The sequence below is a fragment of the Elaeis guineensis genome, chromosome 9, assembly GCF_000442705.2.
Source record: "Elaeis guineensis isolate ETL-2024a chromosome 9, EG11, whole genome shotgun sequence".
Lineage (NCBI taxonomy): Eukaryota > Viridiplantae > Streptophyta > Magnoliopsida > Arecales > Arecaceae > Elaeis > Elaeis guineensis.
The window spans coordinates 71,024,132-71,043,737 of record NC_026001.2 but is presented as its reverse complement, the minus strand read 5'-3'; the positions used below and the strand labels follow the sequence as shown (position 1 = coordinate 71,043,737).

General features: G+C 37.2%; 1 protein-coding gene across 1 annotated transcript; it reads right to left on the bottom strand.

Moving 5' to 3' along the window:
• Positions 1 to 4,581: 4,581 nt before the first annotated feature.
• On the bottom strand, positions 4,582 to 7,743 carry LOC105033948 (small ribosomal subunit protein eS8). Its single transcript, XM_010908933.4, is given in 6 exon segments — positions 4,582 to 4,907; positions 5,053 to 5,222; positions 6,428 to 6,764; positions 7,552 to 7,576; positions 7,579 to 7,623; positions 7,725 to 7,743. Coding segments are annotated over 6 exon segments (669 nt in total). The 5' UTR covers positions 7,729 to 7,743; the 3' UTR covers positions 4,582 to 4,819.
• Between the last annotated feature and the right edge of the window lie 11,863 nt (positions 7,744 to 19,606).

Genomic DNA, 19,606 nt, shown 5'->3' with positions numbered 1-19,606 from the left:
AGACATTAGAGCTGAAAACCATTCGATCGATTCGATTTTAAGTGATTTTTTAAAATTGAATCGACTATTCGATTTAAGAGATTTCTAAGATCAAATATTTGACTAAATACAATCGGTTTCTTCGATTTAGTTGTATATCGATTCAGTTTGTTCACGTAGCTTTTCCAAATATTTGAATGGTTTAAATGATTTTTCGATTTAAGCAGGTTGGTAGATTTTGTTTCTATTTTTTATTCATTTATTATGATCCATAATCAAATCAAATTTAATCTAAGTTAGATTGAAATAGGATCAAATCAATATTTTAGATTCTTAATTCATATAAAGTATATAGCCCAACTTTGAATATACATATAACATAAATGTATATATAAATATATAAAACATATAATATAGGTATATATATAAATATATAAAATGCTAGCAATTTTTTACACCCCTAATAGACATTTATAAAATATGATTATAGCCATACAGCGCTATACTAGATCATATATTTTGCGATTAATGATTGGATATCTATTCACGGATAAATCAAACAACCTGATATTATCAGGGTGGCAATCGGATAAGGTCGGATCATAAACGGATCAGATCAATGCGGGTCGGATCAGAAAATTATCAATCTAAATCCGACCTGTTTATTAAACGGATCAAAAATTTCAATCTGAATCCGATTCGTTTATTAAACAGGTAATCCGACCCGATCCATTTAACTCATTTATTAAATAAGTCAAATTAGATTAAACAGATTAAATAGATTGGATTAAATGGATCAGAAATAGGTTAAATAGATTTTAAATGGATTAAACAGATTAAACAAATTAGGTTAAATGAGCTAGAAATAGGTTAAATAGGTTAAATGAGTTATTTGACTCAATCCGATCTGAATATTAAACGGATTAAACGGATCAGATATCTAAAATCTAAATCCGATCCAATTATTAAATGGATTAAATAGATCGATCCATTTATGATCCAAATCCGTTTAGCCTAAATCCAAATATATTTATGGTGAGTCGAACACAAGTCAATTGACGGATCGGATCATATTTTATCGATCCTAGATACAATACTATTACTTAAGGATTTTGACCCTGCAGAACATAGCCATACTACATTATAGCTTTAATGGATCGAATATATGATGAAGCCAGATGTCACTTTTATATTTCCATATCATAAAGCAACACTATGCTAATAAAGTGTTGCACCAATTTGGAATCCAACAGCTTATTCCAATCAATTATGACACGAATACTATATTATATTACATTAGAGAATGAGTGGATCAAGAATAGAGTATCACTCATCAATACTTTATTTAGCTATAGAAGAGATGGTAAAAACAGATTATAGATGGTGCCATGAACTTTTATAAATCCTATATATAATGATACCATCATATCACTCATCGATTCGTACTCATACAATGTTTGGCTATCTAGAATGAGTTAAATTTTATTTAATTACTTTTCATATTTATTATTTTATATTATACTGCTCAATATGTACATGTCTATGGCAGAAGAACGATCTGGCGAGATACATGATCTTGCTCATCCGGATCCTATATTAATATTCAGACATGCATATGCACATCAGTCATCCATGCTGTCAATTGGCATAATCCTATTTTTATGAGTGTCTACGATTGACACCCCTACACCTTTTTCTCATCCACCGTTGTCGGGAGCATCTCCTTCTATTTTACATAGATAAAATAGCAAACAACATACTGCCTCTCCATTTCCGATTCCAAAATGCAGGGCAACATAAGCCAGTTCCAGTCTATCAAAGAGATTACTGCACATTTTAAATATACGACGAACAGCATGAGGTGAGAAAATAGAGGGGCCAAGTGAAGTTGAACCAATGCACCGTCAAAAACAACTTACTCGGAGAAGACACGACCCACGTATGAGACATGATTTTTATATTTTATCATATTTATGTACCATATAGACTTGATTCTTTCTTCATTAGAAAATAAAAATATTTAACTTTATTTATTTAATTAAAATTCTAAATCATTCTCCAAATTCAAACATTACTAATTCTTTGGACTTCCCAACCTAACATCATCTATCTTGGTCAAACTCATTACATTATTGCAACATCCATAAAATATAAATAAAAAAAAAAAAAAAAAAAAAAGAAGACAATTTGGCTTTCATAATTAAGTATGAAAAAAGATTTTTAGTAGACCACCAACAACTAATAACTAGTAATTTTATATGAAGTATAAGGCAGATAACACATATCCCAATAGTCCAAAACTCATCATAAGGCTTGCTTAAAATCAGATTAAACTAAATCTAACAAAAACTTTATAAGTTGTCTCATCCCATAATCATCCATACAGTAACGGTCATGCTAAATTTTGCTTTGGATTATAACAGATTCCCATGCATTATAAGAAAATCAATTATCAAGTAAAGCAAAACACCTTGAAAACCCAACAAAAAAAAAAAAAACTGATCGATTGAGACAGTATTGCGGTCGACCGGATTGGATCAGAAGACAGCAGGCGATCGACTGGCTTCGATCACCCATCTCGATATAAGATGGTCGATCACCTCAAGGGGGCGACCGATCAACTTGGCATGATACAGATCAGGTTGTCGACCAACCCCCATGAAGCGATCGACTGAGTTATCCTAATGGACGATCGAACTCGATCGATCAGGCCAAATCGACCGCCTGATTCAATCGATGCAGTACATGCCAATTGCCTAATTTTCTCTCAGGTGGTTAGATTCCAATAGGAATGACAACAAAACCCAAACCCATGAATACTTGACTCGGCTCGATTGAATCAGATAGTTATGCATGACTGAGTTTGGATAAAACACAAATGTTTAATTTTGAATTTGGATCGGATTGAATAGTTATGCATCCAACCCGATATCCGACTAGAACTATTTTAATATTTTAATATATATATATATTAATTTATTTATCAATTACATCTATTAGTTACTAAACTCTAACTTATCCATTCATTCCTCTTTTCTCCCTTTTTCTTATTCCCTTAGCCACCGTCCCGCAAACATAAAGCACAAAATGACAAATCAAACCATCCTCACCCCCACACGACTGATCGGACATACCTATACCACCATCCACCCCTTCTCTGATCAGTAGTGACACCACCGTTAGTCTGTCAACCAACCATCAATCTACCAGGAGTGTTAGAACTAAATATTGTTGCTGAATATCTTGATCTATTAAATTTGTATTGTGTTTAAATTTTATTTTGATTAAATATAAAACTAAATATTGTTAAACTAAATATTATTAAATTTTATTTATTTAAAATAATTTAAATTTTATTTTGATTGAATATAAATTAAGTATTATTAATTTTTATTTATTTAAGACAGAATGATTTAGGAAATGATAGTGTGGCTTTAGAATTGATAGAAATAAAAAAATACTAAATGTGACTCAATTATAATTGGAATGGATAAACCTAAATTATCCGATATTCGATTGAGATAAATTTGAACAAAAAAAAAAATCCAATCCTGATAGTGTTAGAACTAAGTTTAAATTGTTTATTGAGTATTTGGATAGTTAGAAATCTATCCCGAACTCGACCCAATGCCATCTTTAGATTTTAGTCTTCATCTTATCCTATCAATACCAAGCTCACTCCTGTTGTGTCAAACAAAACTAAATTGTCTACTAAAAAAAAAATGACCACGTTTTTAACACCATTACCAACCACCATAGGAAATACAATTAGAAGTATGAAACGCGCAATTTGATCAAAAAAACTAAAATCAAACTTCATAATTTTGACTTTAACATACGATGAAATAGAATAATTTGAACAACCAAAACTAAAATTATTATAAAAATATTTTATTAAGATAGGATCGATTGGCTTATTAACATTATCATAGAAAAGCAATGATTTAAATCTACCATCCTTCCTCCTACAACTTTCTAAACTTCTCTCTACACTTATTATTCAAAAACAAACCTTGTTTTGTTTTTTCTACTCAAGTCCTCTTTACACAACTCCATCTCATGGATTACGATTTCCATGACACAACCACTTAAAAAAAAAATCATGCGTTCAATCCACCATGTCGTCTTGCATGACAACAAAGTATAGATTCGATTCACAATTTCATATGTAATATTCAGATCATCCAAACTACCATAGATCTGTAAATAAACTTAAAATCAAGATATTTTAAAAATTAAGTATTACCTCATACAAGAAAACAAAACCCCCTCTCGTTCTCCACAACCCCGCCCCCACAAAAAGAAAAAAGGAGCCCCCCCACTCCTCCATGAGGTCACCTCCTACTCTGACTACAGACCACCAACGCTACCCTAACCCTGCACTCAATAACCATCCAAACAGATGAGACGATACACATGCAACCCAACTCACCTATATTTTAAAAAGCTAACAAACCGATAACCCTCTATAGTATAAAAAAACTGAGCAAGATGAATATGGTGTGATGGTATACCCAATAGAATACACCAGCAATAAGTCCAATAATCTCACATATATTTCTTTTTTTTTTTTAAATGAGGCAGAAAAACAACTACAAGTACTTCCAGCAATACGTTCCATAACTTTCATCAGCAAAATTTGTGTTTTGAGGTCCAATCAATATATGTCTGCTATCGAACGCAATGGGAAATATAATGATCGCTAGAAACAATAAACAGTTCTCATCTCTAACATCTACAATGCATGTCAAAATTTCAAATGACTCATCACCTGTCCTCAGTCTATGGAACTCAAACAAGTGCATAAAACGGAAGAACCAAGCAACTAAACAGATTCGACTCAAGCAGCAGCTCCAGAACCTCCCTTGCCCTTCTTCCTTTGGATCTTCTTCATGTAAAATTCCAGTTCCTTGCCTTCCAATATGTACCTGCAACAAGCAAGCAACCAAAGGAATGAGAGTACTGCAGCTAAGTCACTACCAACCCAAATATCCACAAGACCCAATGGTACACGGAAAAATGATTCTTTTGTTAGTCCTCAAAACGTTAAATCAGAAAAAATTTTCAGCTTACCCATCAGCTCTGCCACACTGGCCAGGGCGGGATGAGATACAAGCCAACAATCTCCCACTACCAAATTGCTCTTCAATGTGGGGGTCAAGTGTACGACATTGCTGGCGCTTCTCCAGCTTCCTGAGGACATGGTTGCTCTTCTTTGCCTCCTCTGTAGCACCTTCTCCCTCCTGCCCCCCACACCAGATGAATGGATAATAGTCAGATAATGTCAACTATCGGAATAAAGATAATCACTTGATTGGATGGTACAGCTAAAACTATCTCTAGAATGCAGTTCAGAACAGATAAACAGTAAAATCAGCAGAACAAAATATATGGATTTAGAATCAAGCATGCGAAAACTAATACCAAGGAGGTCAACATGCTCTCTACACTGTAATTGGTTAAATACATGTTCCAATAAAGTTCTTGTAGTATTTGAATTCTGAACAAGCAATGTAAAAACTGCTTAAAAGCTGTTCATGATTAGAAAATTCCAGACATATAGCAGTAAGCAAACGCTAAAGTCTGACTAAACCCCAGCAAATAATCTGAAGCACAACTTGACATGCATCCCGATGTCTACATCTTTATCATCATTAAAGCTTGGAAGATAAACAACTGGCAAACTGCTTCAAAAGCATAAATAAAATTAAACCAACCGCTACAAAAAGGATCAGCAGTGTGGGGCTAGCAAACAGAGAACGACCTCATGCAAATTACATGCCTAACTAGATGTGATAAGTGGGGACTTTCACAAGTAACTTGACCAAACTAGTTTACGTTCCTATCAAACTAGTAGGAAATTGACCTCAATAAATGAACAGCACCTCCCACACCACGCACCTATCTCCTCCAGTATAATCATTTATTCTTGCCTACCAGCATAAACTACGTCATAGAACACAAATGATTTACAAAGAGCAGTGAATGATCCTTTTCAGGACAGAGATGACAAGGATTGCCAACTAGCTAGAAGATGGTTCCATTGTAAAAGTCATGGCTTCAATAAAACTTCCAATAGAGAAGAGAATCAAATTTTGGGGAAAAAGTGGAGAACTCAAAAGAAATAATAGACAAACTCAAACCAATAAAAAGTTTCAAATATATAGAATTTAAGCAATACAGATTTATTACTTTTTCAAGTAATCAGAAACATGGGAAGACCAAAGTGTCCACTAGATATCATGAATGTGCATCCATGAGATTGAATCAAATGTATGCAAAAAATGAACTCATAATAAAGAATATATTCAACTAAAGTTCTGGTGAAAGGAATTAAAAATGAACTCGACCAACCAAAATCCTGATATGATAAATCAAGAATACAAAAGGGGAAACCAATTTTAATTAGAGAAGTGAAATGGAAAACACAACAGTGAGGGAATGATACCTCTGTTGCTTCCTTCTTGGAGGCAGCTGGGGCCTTCTTCTTCCTACCAATCTCAACACCGTAGTGCTGGAGGTACCATTGCTTGAAGGGGGCAGCATCAACCTGGATAATAGCACTCTTCACCAGGGTCTGTGTCCTCACAAGCTCGTTGTTTGAGGCATTGTACACAACATCAAGGATACGAGTCTTGCGAGTCACAGCCTCACTCCCCCAAGAGTAATTGCCAGTATCCAAACGGAGGGCCCTCCACTTCACATTACCTCCACGAACACGAACCCTCCTAACTGTCTTGTTGCTGGAAAGCTTAGTGTTTGCAGGCTGGCGGCCCAACTCATACCTTCAAGGTAAGACAGAACCAACATCAAACCACGTGAAAAACCAACAACATTTCACAAAACTAATGAAATAAACATGAATAAAAAAGCTCTCAAGTGGGATTCCAAAATGATTCAGAATGTAGAACAAACCCATAGAACACTTCGGGAACAAAAATCCTTCTCACAAAAGAAGGTTATACATTAAGCAGAAAGAAAATTTCATTATTTAGCTCATCTCATACATCGCGAGGGACGTTACCAAAATGACAATACATAAGGAAACAACAAATTTTCATGAAAATTAAGGGCAAATCAGCAAATCTTCTAATGGAGAAACAAATACAGACAAAGAGATCGCTTTAAACACACGAACTCAGCAAGTCAGCAAAGAGAAGAAACCCCAAAAATAAAAACTTAGACATAACTGAGATTTTTACCAAAAAAAAATGATGAAAAATTGGAAGAGATACTCATTCTACAAGTAAATAAGAATCAAATCGACTCTAATGATTCAAAAAGCAAGAGAGATAAGCAAACAATTAATCGGAGCGAGGCTTAAAAGTAAAAATTATGACGAAAACAGCCGATCTTCAAACAAAAGCCGCCACCAATCCAACAATCATGCACAAAAATCCAGTTTATAAGCAAATAACAATCTGTAAATCAAAAAGGACAGTGATCAAACGAGCAAAACAGAGAAAAGCAATAAATAAATCAAATGATTCATGAGTACGCTCCGCCAATCGATAAAGAATGGACAGTGAACATAAGATCAGGGGTCCTATAGGAAGCTAAAATGGGGCTTACTTTCTCTTCTTCCTCCAGGCCTTCTTCTTCCTCCCGTCGCGCGCCTTTTGTGCATAGAGTCTCGCGAGATACCTGTGAACAACACGAGAACGCCATGGACGTAAGTCGCAGAGGAATCGAAGAGATCGTCTGGTTAACTTCGTCAAGGAGACGATTCTAGGGTTTAATCTTACCCATTCTGGCGGAGGCAAGGAAGGCTTCTCTCTCTTTCTCTTCTTCGGGACTTCCCCGCCGCTTGCTCTCTCCCACCTTCCCTCTCCTCCTTCAAAACCTTAGGGTTTCTTGAAGACGCATTATATAGGACAGTGCGTTCCTTGGTCGCATATGGAGAGTTCTATGCGATTGAGAGATCTGCCATCCATGTTGCCTCTAAGACGATCATATCCGTTTGTAGCATGCGTCCGAGTAGGCAAAGCGACGACTATGTGTGACGATATGTGTGAATGGATAGGATCTTTTGAATGGGGATTTGGACGGCAGATCTGACTTTCTCATGCAAATTGCGTTTTTTTTTCCTTTGGGTGTGGAGCAACTATGCCCATGATGGTATTAGCAAAGAAAAACATCGTGCATAAAGGTGATACACCTAAAACACCATTGGAGATATTTCCTAAGATCAAAGATAATATGGGTAACGGTAAGATCACCATGTTTGCTTTTACGATGGTGATTCTATATCACAATAATCCCAAATTATCCTCATTCCTCCTCGTATCACCATCCAATTAAATGACGATAGATTTGTCCCGAAGAACAAGTATCCAAGATCGTTTCAAAACCATGATTTTAACCTAACATGAGAGCCAAACATGCTCCGACTAGCTATAAAAATTGATATATCGATATGTCATTCATATATTATATTAATATTATTTTATATTTGACATTAATATATAGTATTTATAAATATAATATATTATAATATATTATTGATCATATTATTATCATACTAATATTTAATTATATTTTTAAATTATAATAGAAATATATTATTGTACTTTATATTTATATTGTAAAATTATTTAATATATTATTTTTATTTATCTTATTTTTTTAATAAAATAAATATAAGTACTAAAATAATAATACATTATAAGCACAAGTGAAAAATATTATTTTATAATAATAATTAATATATTTTTATAGGATCAATGATTTTTGTGAAATATATAAGGATAGTCTTGCTATTATATAATGGTCAATGATATTAAATTTTTATAAAATATCAAATAAATTACTCATAAATATTCATAAATTTTTAATTAATAGAATATAACATATTAAACATAGTATCATCTAGGATTATATTATTTCAAGATAAAGATCATTCGTGATCTAAGAATGCCTTGGTAATCCCATTTGGGTCGCCAAACTCTACATATAGGAAATACTAATTATCTCGCCCAATTTGTAGACAAAAGAAACAGCCATCTTAAAGTCCAAAAGTAGTAAATGTAGGCATGGATGCCAAATGCAGACCAACACTCTGCATAAATATCTGTAACATCTATATATCTATCCTGTATGTTAAAGGGGAGTGCAGAGGTCCCCCTATTTGCCGAGCGTTAGCCTTAATATGTGTCAAGACGTGGCCCCAAAATTTGCCAAGTGCCAGAGAAAGAGACATGCCATTTATCTATTTATTTATTTATTTTTAATGATAGGATGAGACAGGAGGGAGGCATGCCCCAATTCAGTAATTTTTTCTTTCTTTCTTTTTTTGCAGCACCATCCCCATGGATTTTTTTTTTTCTTTTTTCTTTTGGATGGGGCAAAACAGTGGGAGGTTGCATTGGTTTTAGAGAAAAATTGAAAACTAAATTTTTTTCCATTTATTTCCAACTAAACTACTAATTTTTATGATGTTTAGTCTCATATTAAAAAAAAAATTAAAAAAGAAATTTATTTTGAAGATCCTCCTCTTAGATTTATGAATACGTATGGCATGGTCTAATCTGGACCTACACGATCGCACTGCGGCATAGCCTACATTTTGTTTCTCCGATCTTTTTTCTATTTTCAGACCATTATGTTTTGCCCGTTGAGATTTGTTTCCGTCCTGTTTGTGATTGATTAAATTACTTTCATCCATTTTGCGATATGGCGGGCCTATATTTTATTTCTCCGATCTTTTTTTTATTTTTCAAATATTGTGTTTTGCCCGTTGAGATTTGTTAAGTTGTTTCTATCTATTTTGCGATTGGTTAAATTGTTTCTGCCTATTTTGCGATTTGTTAAGTTGTTTCTACCCATTTTGATTGGATAGTTATGAGATTAATATTAGATTAGCCAGTCCGTGTGCCTATATAATGACCTTGTGGTGGAGGATTTTTGGCACGGAAAATATTCGCTGCTCCTTTCTCTCTTCTGATCTCATTTTTTCTTCTTTGCCCAATATTTTCTTCTTCAAAATTTTTCTTGATCCTTTGATCATTCATCTGTTGGTTGAAGCTTTATTATCTTCTCCATGGTCATGCGAGAGGTCTCCAGTTATATCTTGAGGTGAATTTCTTGAGTTTGATCCCATACAAGAGTCGAAAATCGGTTTAGGATAGTGTATTGCATGCCTCTGATATGTAAGCTTTAGATTGATTTAATATTAATTTAATATTTATTTTAGATTGATTTACTATTAATATTTATTTGTTAGTTTAATCAAATTGCAATCGGCTTTTGTGGGAAACAAGATTCCTATCAATCTAAGGCGAGATCCGTTCCGATTATGATTTAATTGCTAACAACCTATCAAATTTCTTGGTATAAAAATTATTTGATCTTGTATAGTCAGTTCTGTTAGTGATAATGTAATAGTTATTTTTCTCATATTGATGTAATAAGTTTGAGTTAGTAATAGTGTATAACTGGTGTTTATTTTTTTGCTAATAGCCTATTGAAAATTTAATTTTTTATCCTAAAAAAAATTTAAATTTCTGTTTATCAATTCTATTCTGCATTAAAATTTATTTAAATTTTTGTTTATTAGTTCTGTTGTATATTAAAATTTATTTCTTACTATTAGTAGAAAATAATAAGATTTTACAGATAAATCAGTGATATGGAATCACTAAAATATTTCGATATATGTCTTTTGCAGCTCTTTTCTCTTGTAGTCTTGCTCCTTAGTTTTCTTTTGAGATTTTTTTCTATGAATTCTGAAGATTCATCTAGTCTCAAACATGATAGGTTCAATGGAAAAAAATTTTTTAAGTGGCAAGAACAATTAGAAGCCTAGTTGATATCTTTATATTTACTATTTACTCTAGGAAAATCACTACCATTTGAATCATCCTTCTCTTGTAAAGATTCTAAATCCTTTAAAGAAATAGATTATCACTGTAGGTTTAGAATTCTAAGTTACCCATCTGATGAACTATATGAAACTTACAGAAAATATAAAGCTTTTAAAGATCTTTGACAAGCTTTAGAAGAAACCTATGAAGGAAAGGAAACAGTTTCTTTTCAAATTGCTCAGATTGCATCTAAATTTTTTTTTATTAATCTATATAAATAAGGATCAAATTCTTACTTGATTAGCTGCGAAACCAAAGATCAAATCTCAAATAATCTAAAATAATCCTTCATGGAGGTCTGAAAGTGTAGACCCTCTATTTCGTATACACACCAGACGCCATAGGGAAGCAGGATAAACTCCGATCAATTCACCTTTGTAACCCAATCAAACGAAGAGGAGAGATACTGGTGTGACACCTCACACCAGTAAAGAGGATGCCCAAGAAGACCCTCATGCTAAGGTGAAAGGGGGCGGCACTAAAGGAAGAGGCCAAGGAGAAGAAGGGACCTTTCTCTCTCTCTTTTTCTCTTCTCTCAATCTGATTTGTTTTCTATGCATCTATAGACAGAGACCCTCTCTATTTATAGATGAATCCTATGACCCAATAAGTATAGGACTTCTAACTCAAATCTAATTTGAATCAGTCCAATACTCATGAAAGAAGGATTCCTACATGAGATAGAATTATCATCACATATGACAATCACTTTGCATTCAATCCCTCACCCACATGGGATGCTCCAAATCAGCACCATTTCAGATATTGATCGGCCCATATGAGAGAAGAATCTCAGTGCAAGAAAGATTTTTTATATCTCATCCAAATCGAGTCCGATTCAAATCCAATTCGAGGTTGGTTCGAAATAATTTCGAAAGGTTGTTAATTCCAAACTCTTTAAGACTTTTGTACCAAGTCTAACTTAAATTTTTAGATCCATTTAAGTTTAATTAATTCAAATCTAATCTAAAATTAATCAACACTTAAATTTAATCTCTCATATGCTCCATGGATCATAGATCAGAAACTATTCATCTTCGAAATCGAACCTGAACCTCATATGTAGTGCTAGCTAGACATAGTAACTCTTCAATTCCGTTTGATCCATAACTTAATTCTCAATTAAGTTAGCTAATATGTTCAATCAAGTCAAATACTTTTAAATTAGACATATAAACATAGACCAATTTCTTCTTACTTTGTCTGATTTGTGTGTGTGACTCTATAGGTTCAAGCACTAAGCTGGTAGCACAGGAACTAATTTCTGTACTAATCGAGATACCATCTAGCAATGGTTCACGACGTCCAGATAGGTCAAATTATTGTAAAAGAATATTTCAGAATTCATACATATGGTTACTGCATAATTTATCCTTTTGATCCTATGTTGCTCCTTGAATTGATTTTGATGATTACAAAGCATTTGAGGGGATTACTAATGATCTTGGCTTGGAAAAAGACTTATTGCTTTTCAGGGGCAAAATCATAATTTTATCAATACTTGATTCAGAAGCCTCAAGAGCAAGAACAAAAGACGTGCAGTCTACTAGAGAAAATTTCAACATCTTTGGAAGTATATTTTGCAAGAAAATCAGATTTTTATTTTTGAGTCGACCCCATGAGTCGACTCATGGCTTAAAGAGCTGAACGGCACGCTGAGATTTTAGCTGGCACTCTCTGTGAGTCGATTCTATGAGTCGACCTCTACTGCTTTGCAGGCCAAAATTACAAGAATAGTTATTTTCTGTTCTGTTCCACAGAGGTCGATCCTATGAGTCGACCCATGAGCATGAGTCGACCCTATGAGTCGACCCTTGTGACGGAAAAGTTCCGCAATGACTAATTTTTAACCTGTTTTAATTGCATTTAATGCTCATTTAATGTGCTCTAACGGCTCTATTTCAGCCCAGATTACTCTTCACCATTATTTGAAGTTATATAAAGAGACAAAAAGAAAGAAATAAAAGATAAGAAGAGAGAGAAAGATTTTTGAAAAAGGTTCTTCAAGCATTCTTTTCAACTCTAAGCAAGAGCCCTCTTAAAGCATTCAAGAAGCTTTTAATTCAAGTTCACTAACTCCTCAAGTGCTCATTCAAGTCTCCAATCATCTTGAGAAAATCAGAAAGAGCTTTCTTCTACTTGAGTAAAGTATATTTAAAGCTTCATTCGCTCATAAAGGAGCTTCATCTGTATTTTTATGCAATTAATTGTAATACTCCTTTTGAGTTATTATTTTTGTTTTGGAGGGGTTCCAAAACGTGGGAAGGTTGATCCGAACCTTGAATCGGATTGTATTGGGTTGGCTTATACCCGAAAAATAAGTGGACTAGCTTGAGATAGCTAGAGTCAGAGTTTTCGACGAGTGTATTCAAGTTGAATATAGTTTAGTGGATTGGAATTCCCAAGTAGGAGCTTGGAGAGTGGATGTAGGTGCAAGGTTGGCACCGAACCACTATAAATCTTCTTGTTTGTGTTGGCTTAATTGCTCTCCTTTTAGAACTTCTTTATTCTCTTACATTCTTGCATTCAACCATTAGCCTTGAATCAATTATACTCTCCTTACTTATTTTGCTATTGTTAAATAATCTTCATAAGGTGTAAGTTTAGTTTAAAATTTTTAGAAACCCAATTCACCCCTCCTCTTGGATTGCATAGCTGGGCAACAAGTGGTATCAGAGTCCGGTGCTCTAGCCCTACTTTGATCTAACCAATCAAAGAGCTAAAGATCTATGACAACTCAAGTTGGTACTTCTTTAGCCGAGGGGCAGTCCACTAACCGACCTCCACTTTTCAATGGGTCAAATTATACTTATTGGAAAGCTCGGATGAAAATCTTCATTCAAGTACTTGACTATGATATATAGAGTATCATAGTAAACGGACCACACACACCCACTAAAATTATTGATGGTATGGAATCAACTAAATCCGAAAAAGAATGGGATGAGGTTGATAAGAAAATGGCTCAACTAAATGCTAAAGCCATGAATGTCTTGTATTATACCCTCGATGCAAATGAATTCAATCGTATTTCAACTTGCATGTCTGCTAAGAAAATATGGGATAGATTAGAAGTAACTCATAAAGGAACTAATCAAGTGAAAAAATCCAAAATTAACATGCTCGTGCATAAATATGAACTTTTTAAAATAGAACATGATGAATCTATAACTGAAATATTTATTCATTTTACTGATATTATAAATGGTCTGAAAAATCTTGGTAAGTCTTATTCTAACAGTGACCTCGTAAAGAAGATTCTTAGATCATTACCAAGAACTTGGGAAGCCAAAGTGACCGCCATCCAAGAAGCCAAGGATCTGAACATTCTATCCTTAGAAGAGCTTCTAGGATCACTGATGACACATGAGTTGAGCATGAAACAACACCAAGAAGAAGAAGTCAAAAAGAAGAGGACAATCGCCCTCAAATCTACGGCTCAACTTGATGAAGAAACTGATGATACGAAAAATGAAGAGCAGGATGAAGAAATGGCTCTCATTACCAGAAGGTTTAAGAAATTTTTGAAGAAAAAGAAAAAAGAATGAGGAAGAGGCCACCCATAAAAGAGAAATATAGCAAAGAAAAGGATAAAGACCAACCCCTTATCTGCTACGAATGCAAGAAACCAGGATATTTTAAGTCTGAATGCCCACAACTAAAGAAGGATCCCAAGAAGTACAAGAAGAAGGTCATGATGGCTACTTGGAGTGGAAGTGATGAGTCAAGCTCTGAAGAAGAAGACTTAACTGAACAAGCCAACTTGTGCCTTATGGCACATAAAAATGAGGTAAATTCTTCAACTCCTGTTGACTTTACCTTTGAAGAACTTCATGAAGCTTTTTATGATTTAATTGATGAACTAAAGAAGCTAGGGGTAAAGAACAAAGAGTTAAAATCAAAGAATCAATCTCTACTAAAATAAAATGAGAGCATTTCAAATGAAAAATCTATCTTGCTTCAAGAAAATCTGAACTTAAAGAACGAAATTGCCAAGCTAAAATCAATAGTTGAAAATTTTACTTTAAGTTCTAATAAACTTAATATGATTTTTAAAAATCAAAAGACTGTTTATGATAAGGCTGGTCTTGGTTACAACCCCTTAAAGAAATAAAAGTTTCTAAAAAATATCTATGTAAACTCTTCAAACAATAAGTTTTCAAACATTACTTGCTTCAAATATGATAAAGTAGGTCACAAGTCATACACTTGTCTCTCTAACAATTTCTTAAATTCTAATGCAAAGAAAATATGGGTTCCAAAAAGAACCATTGTGACTAACCAAAAAGGACCCAAGAAAGCTTGGGTACCTAAAGTAAAAACTTGACTTTTACTTGCAGGTATGCCTAGCATCCCAAGGAGCAAACCGAAAATGATATCTTGATAGCAGATGCTTGAGACACATGACTGGTGATGAATCCCAATTCATCATACTTGATGCTAAGAATGGAGGGCTGGTTACCTTTGGAGACAATGGTAAAGGAAAGATCATCGGTATAGATAACATTGGTATCACTCCCTCCAAGTTTATTGAAAATATTTTGTTAGTAGATGGTTTAAAACATAATTTATTAAGCATCAGTCAATTTTGTGATAAAGGATATTAAGTTATTTTTGAATCTTCTATTTGCATTGTAACTAGTCCTATTAATGAAGGCATTAAATTTGTTGGGCATAGACATGGCAATGTTTATATGGTAGATTTGAATGATTTATCCAAAATAAATATGCAATGCCTAGTATCTTTGAATGTCAAGATTAATGAGACTAGTTGGCTTTGGCATCGTAGGCTTGTACATATTAGCATGCACTCACTTTCAAAATTCATTAAGAAAGAATTGGTTATTGGTTTACCCAAATTAAATTTTGAAAAGGATAAAATTTATGATGCATGCCAACTAGGTAAACAAATAAGAGTTTCATTCAAATCTAAAAATATTGTTTTAACTTCTAGACCATTAGAACTATTGCATATGAATTTATTTGGACCTACCAGAACTACTAGTCTAGGAGGAAAATGATATGGTTTTGTAATTACTGATAATTTCTCTCATTTTACATGGGTTTTCTTTTTGGCACACAAGGATGAAACTTTTCAAGTTTTTTTTAAATTTTATCGAAAAGTCACAAATGAGAAATGTTTTTCAATTCAAAATATTCGAAGTGATCATGGAATCGAATTTGAAAATCAAGATTTTAAAAAGTTTTGTGATGAAAAAGGAATAGGCCATAATTTTTCAGCACCTAGGACACCCCAACAAAATGAGGTAGTAGAAAGAAAAAATAGAATCTGTTGGGTATAAAATACCCTCGGCCGAAGTTCTTGGCGGGATTGACCCTCGCAAGTCTCTTCCGACTTTCGACTGCTGTTGGTGAACTCCCATCGCTCTGCCCGGACTCCTACGGGAGTCGGGCTTCGTCCTCGACTCCAACGGCTGCAAACAGACTTCGTCCGGACTCCTACGGGAGTCGGACTCCGCCCACGACTTCAACCGCAAGTAGACTCTGCCTGGACTCCTACGGGAGCCGGGCTCCATCCTCAACCTCAACTGCTGGTAAGCCTTGTCCGGACTCCTACGGGAGCCGGACTTCACCTTTGATTTTAATTGCAGGAAGACTCTGCTCGGATTCCTACAGGAGTCGGGCTTCGTCCTCGACTCCAACGGCTGCAGACAGACTTCGTCCGGACTCCTACGGGAGCCGGACTCCGCCCACGACTTCAACCGCAAGTAGACTCCACCCGGACTCCTACGGGAGCTGGGCTCCGTCCTCAACTTCAACTGCTGGTAAGCCTTGTTCGGACTCCTACGGGGGTCGGACTTCACCTTTGATTTTAATTGCAGGAAGACTCCGCCCGGATTCTTACGGGAGCCGGGCTCCGTCCTCGACTCCAACGGCTGCAAACAGACTTCGTCCGGACTCCTATGGGAGCCGGACTCCGCCCACGACCCCAACTACAAGTAGACTTCGTCTGGACTCCTACGGAAGCCAGACTCCGTCTTCTATTCCGACTGCGGGAAGACCTCGCCCAAACTCCTACGGGTACCAGACCTCGCTACCGACTCCAACCGAACTTCGACCGACAAGTCTGGACCCCCTAACAGGCCACAGTAATGGACAACACTGCTCCACTCCCTGCGGCGGACCCTACGCAGCTCCATTACTCCCTGGCAGGCCGTATTAACGGCCATGATTCTGCTCCACTCCCTGCGGTGGATCCTATGCGATTCCACCACTCCCTGACGAGTCACGACAGCAGACGCCGCTCCACTCCCCGTAATTGATTCCACGTGGCGAGCCACGGCGATAGCCACGATCCTACTCCACTACCCTCCGCAATAAATTTCTCCTGACTCTGGACGGCCCACTACTAGACGGTTACAGGCGTCGCTATCAATTTGTTACCCCCTCCGTCTATAAAAGGGAAATCCCAGATACGTTATTCTATAAGCTCTCATTTTTACCTAGAAACTCTGTTAAAATTTCCGTTCGAGCACTCCATTCTTGTTGAGGCAGAGAACTGATTTGAGCATCGGAGGGTCTTGTCGGAGCAACACCACCTCCGGTTTAGACTTCTTTTGCAGGTCCCGGCGGTGACCGCGACTCCAGCTTCTCCAGCGTAAGCGGATTTTTGCACCAACAGGATTGGCGCTAGAGGAAGGGGTGAGCTTTCGCGCGGTACCCTTGTTCTTAAAGGAGCGCTCAACGGAGCCGCCTCCGATCATCTTCTCCGACACTCGCTCCTCCTTTCCCCCACTGGATCCTCGCCCGATGTCTTCTCGCGAAGCATCCGCACGGCTACCCACGGCCTCCGTAGCCATATCTCGGGCCCCGGTCTCGCCTCTGGTTTCTCGGGCCCTGCATCCTCCGGCAATGGTCGCCGGCATGGAGTGGTCAGACAATCGGCCTCCGACGGATTTCGCCAACACCATCTCAGGAGGATCCCGACAGGAAGCAACCAACGTACCGGCCGTACCCCCCAAGCGGCAAAAGATTGAAGAGCCCATAACCTTTACTGAAGAAGATGCTCAGAGAGTCCAATTCCCTCATAACGACGCGGTCGTAGTTTCCATGAATATAGCAAATTACGACGTCCGTCACATTCTTATCGACAATGGAAGCTCGACCGACATCTTATTCTACGACGCCTTTTCAAGAATGTCCATCCTTGACGGCCATTTGAGACCAATTAGCTCCCCTCTGGTAGGGTTTATCGGTGACGCTATTCCGACGGAAGGAATAATAACTTTGACTGTGGCTGCAGGTCGATATCCAAGGCAATCCAGGGCTCTGATGAATTTCTTGATAGTGAAGGCACCGTCAGCCTACAATGCAATCCTCGGCCGACCTGACCTCAATGCTCTCCGAGCCGTCGTATCAACCTACCATTTGAAGTTGAAATTCCCCACCAACCAGGGGATCGGAGAGGTCCGGGGAGACCAAGCCCTGGCCAGATGCTGCTACAACATAGCCTTGCAAAGAAGCAACCAATCTGACCCCTGTCCCATCGATGGATTGGATGCTCGCGATGACCTCACCGAAGAGAGGGGCACCCCAATTGAAGTTCTGGTACCAATCCCTTTGAATGACGGGAACGCGGAGCATGTAGCGATGATCGGCTCCAACCTGGGGGAGGAGGTGCGGACGCGTCTTATTGATTTTCTACGAAGGAATGCGGATGTTTTCGCTTGGGTTCCAGCAGACATGCCAGGGATTGACACGGAAGTCATGGAGCATCGCCTGGCCGTCGATCCAAAGCATCGACCGATGAAAGAAAAAATCCGAGGTCATGCACCGGAGAGGCAGAAGGCGATAGCCGAGGAAGTGGACAAGCTCCTTAAAGCCAGATTCATTAAGGAAGTCAATTATCCTGATTGGATTTCCAACGTTGTCCTAGTCAAAAAGGTAAACGACAAGTGGAGGATGTGCATAGACTTCAAAAAGCTGAATAAGGCATGTCCAAAGGACAGCTACCCCCTTTCCAGAATCGATCAACTGGTGGATGCGACCTCGGGCTATAAGCTCCTCACCTTCATGGATGCATTCTCTGGCTATAATCAAATCAGAATGGCACCGGAAGATGAAGAAAAGACAGCTTTCATCACTAATCGTGGCCTTTACTGTTATAGGGTCATGCCTTTCGGCCTAAAAAATGCGGGCGCAACCTACCAATGGTTGGTGAACAAAATCTTCAAGGAGCAGATCAATCGTAACATGGAGGTCTATGTGGACGATATGTTCGTAAAAAGCAAATCTTTCAGAGATCACGTCGCCGACCTCGAGGAGACCTTCGACGCTCTCCGAAAATATAGAATGAAGCTGAACCCAACTAAATGCACTTTCGGAGTAACCTCGAGAAAGTTCCTGGGCTTCATGGTGTCGGGATGCGGGATCGAGGCCAATCCAGAGAAAATTTACGCCATCCAGGAGATGGCCGTCCCAAAGTCGATAAAAGAGGTTCAGCACCTCACGGGGAGGATAGCGGCCCTGAATCGCTTCGTCGCAAGGTCGGCCGAATGGTGCTTACCCTTCTTTCAAACCCTCAAGCAGCCGAAGAACTTCTGTTGGACCTCTGAGTGCCAACAGACGTTCGAAGAACTAAGGAGCTACCTCGGCTCACCCCCACTGTTGGCAAAGCCGGAGCCTGGGGAGGAACTATTTTTATACCTGGCGGTCTCTCCCATGGCTCTCGCGGCCATCCTTGTCAAAGAAGAAGCGAAAGTCCAACGGCCAATCTACTACGTCAGTCGCGCGTTGAGGGACGT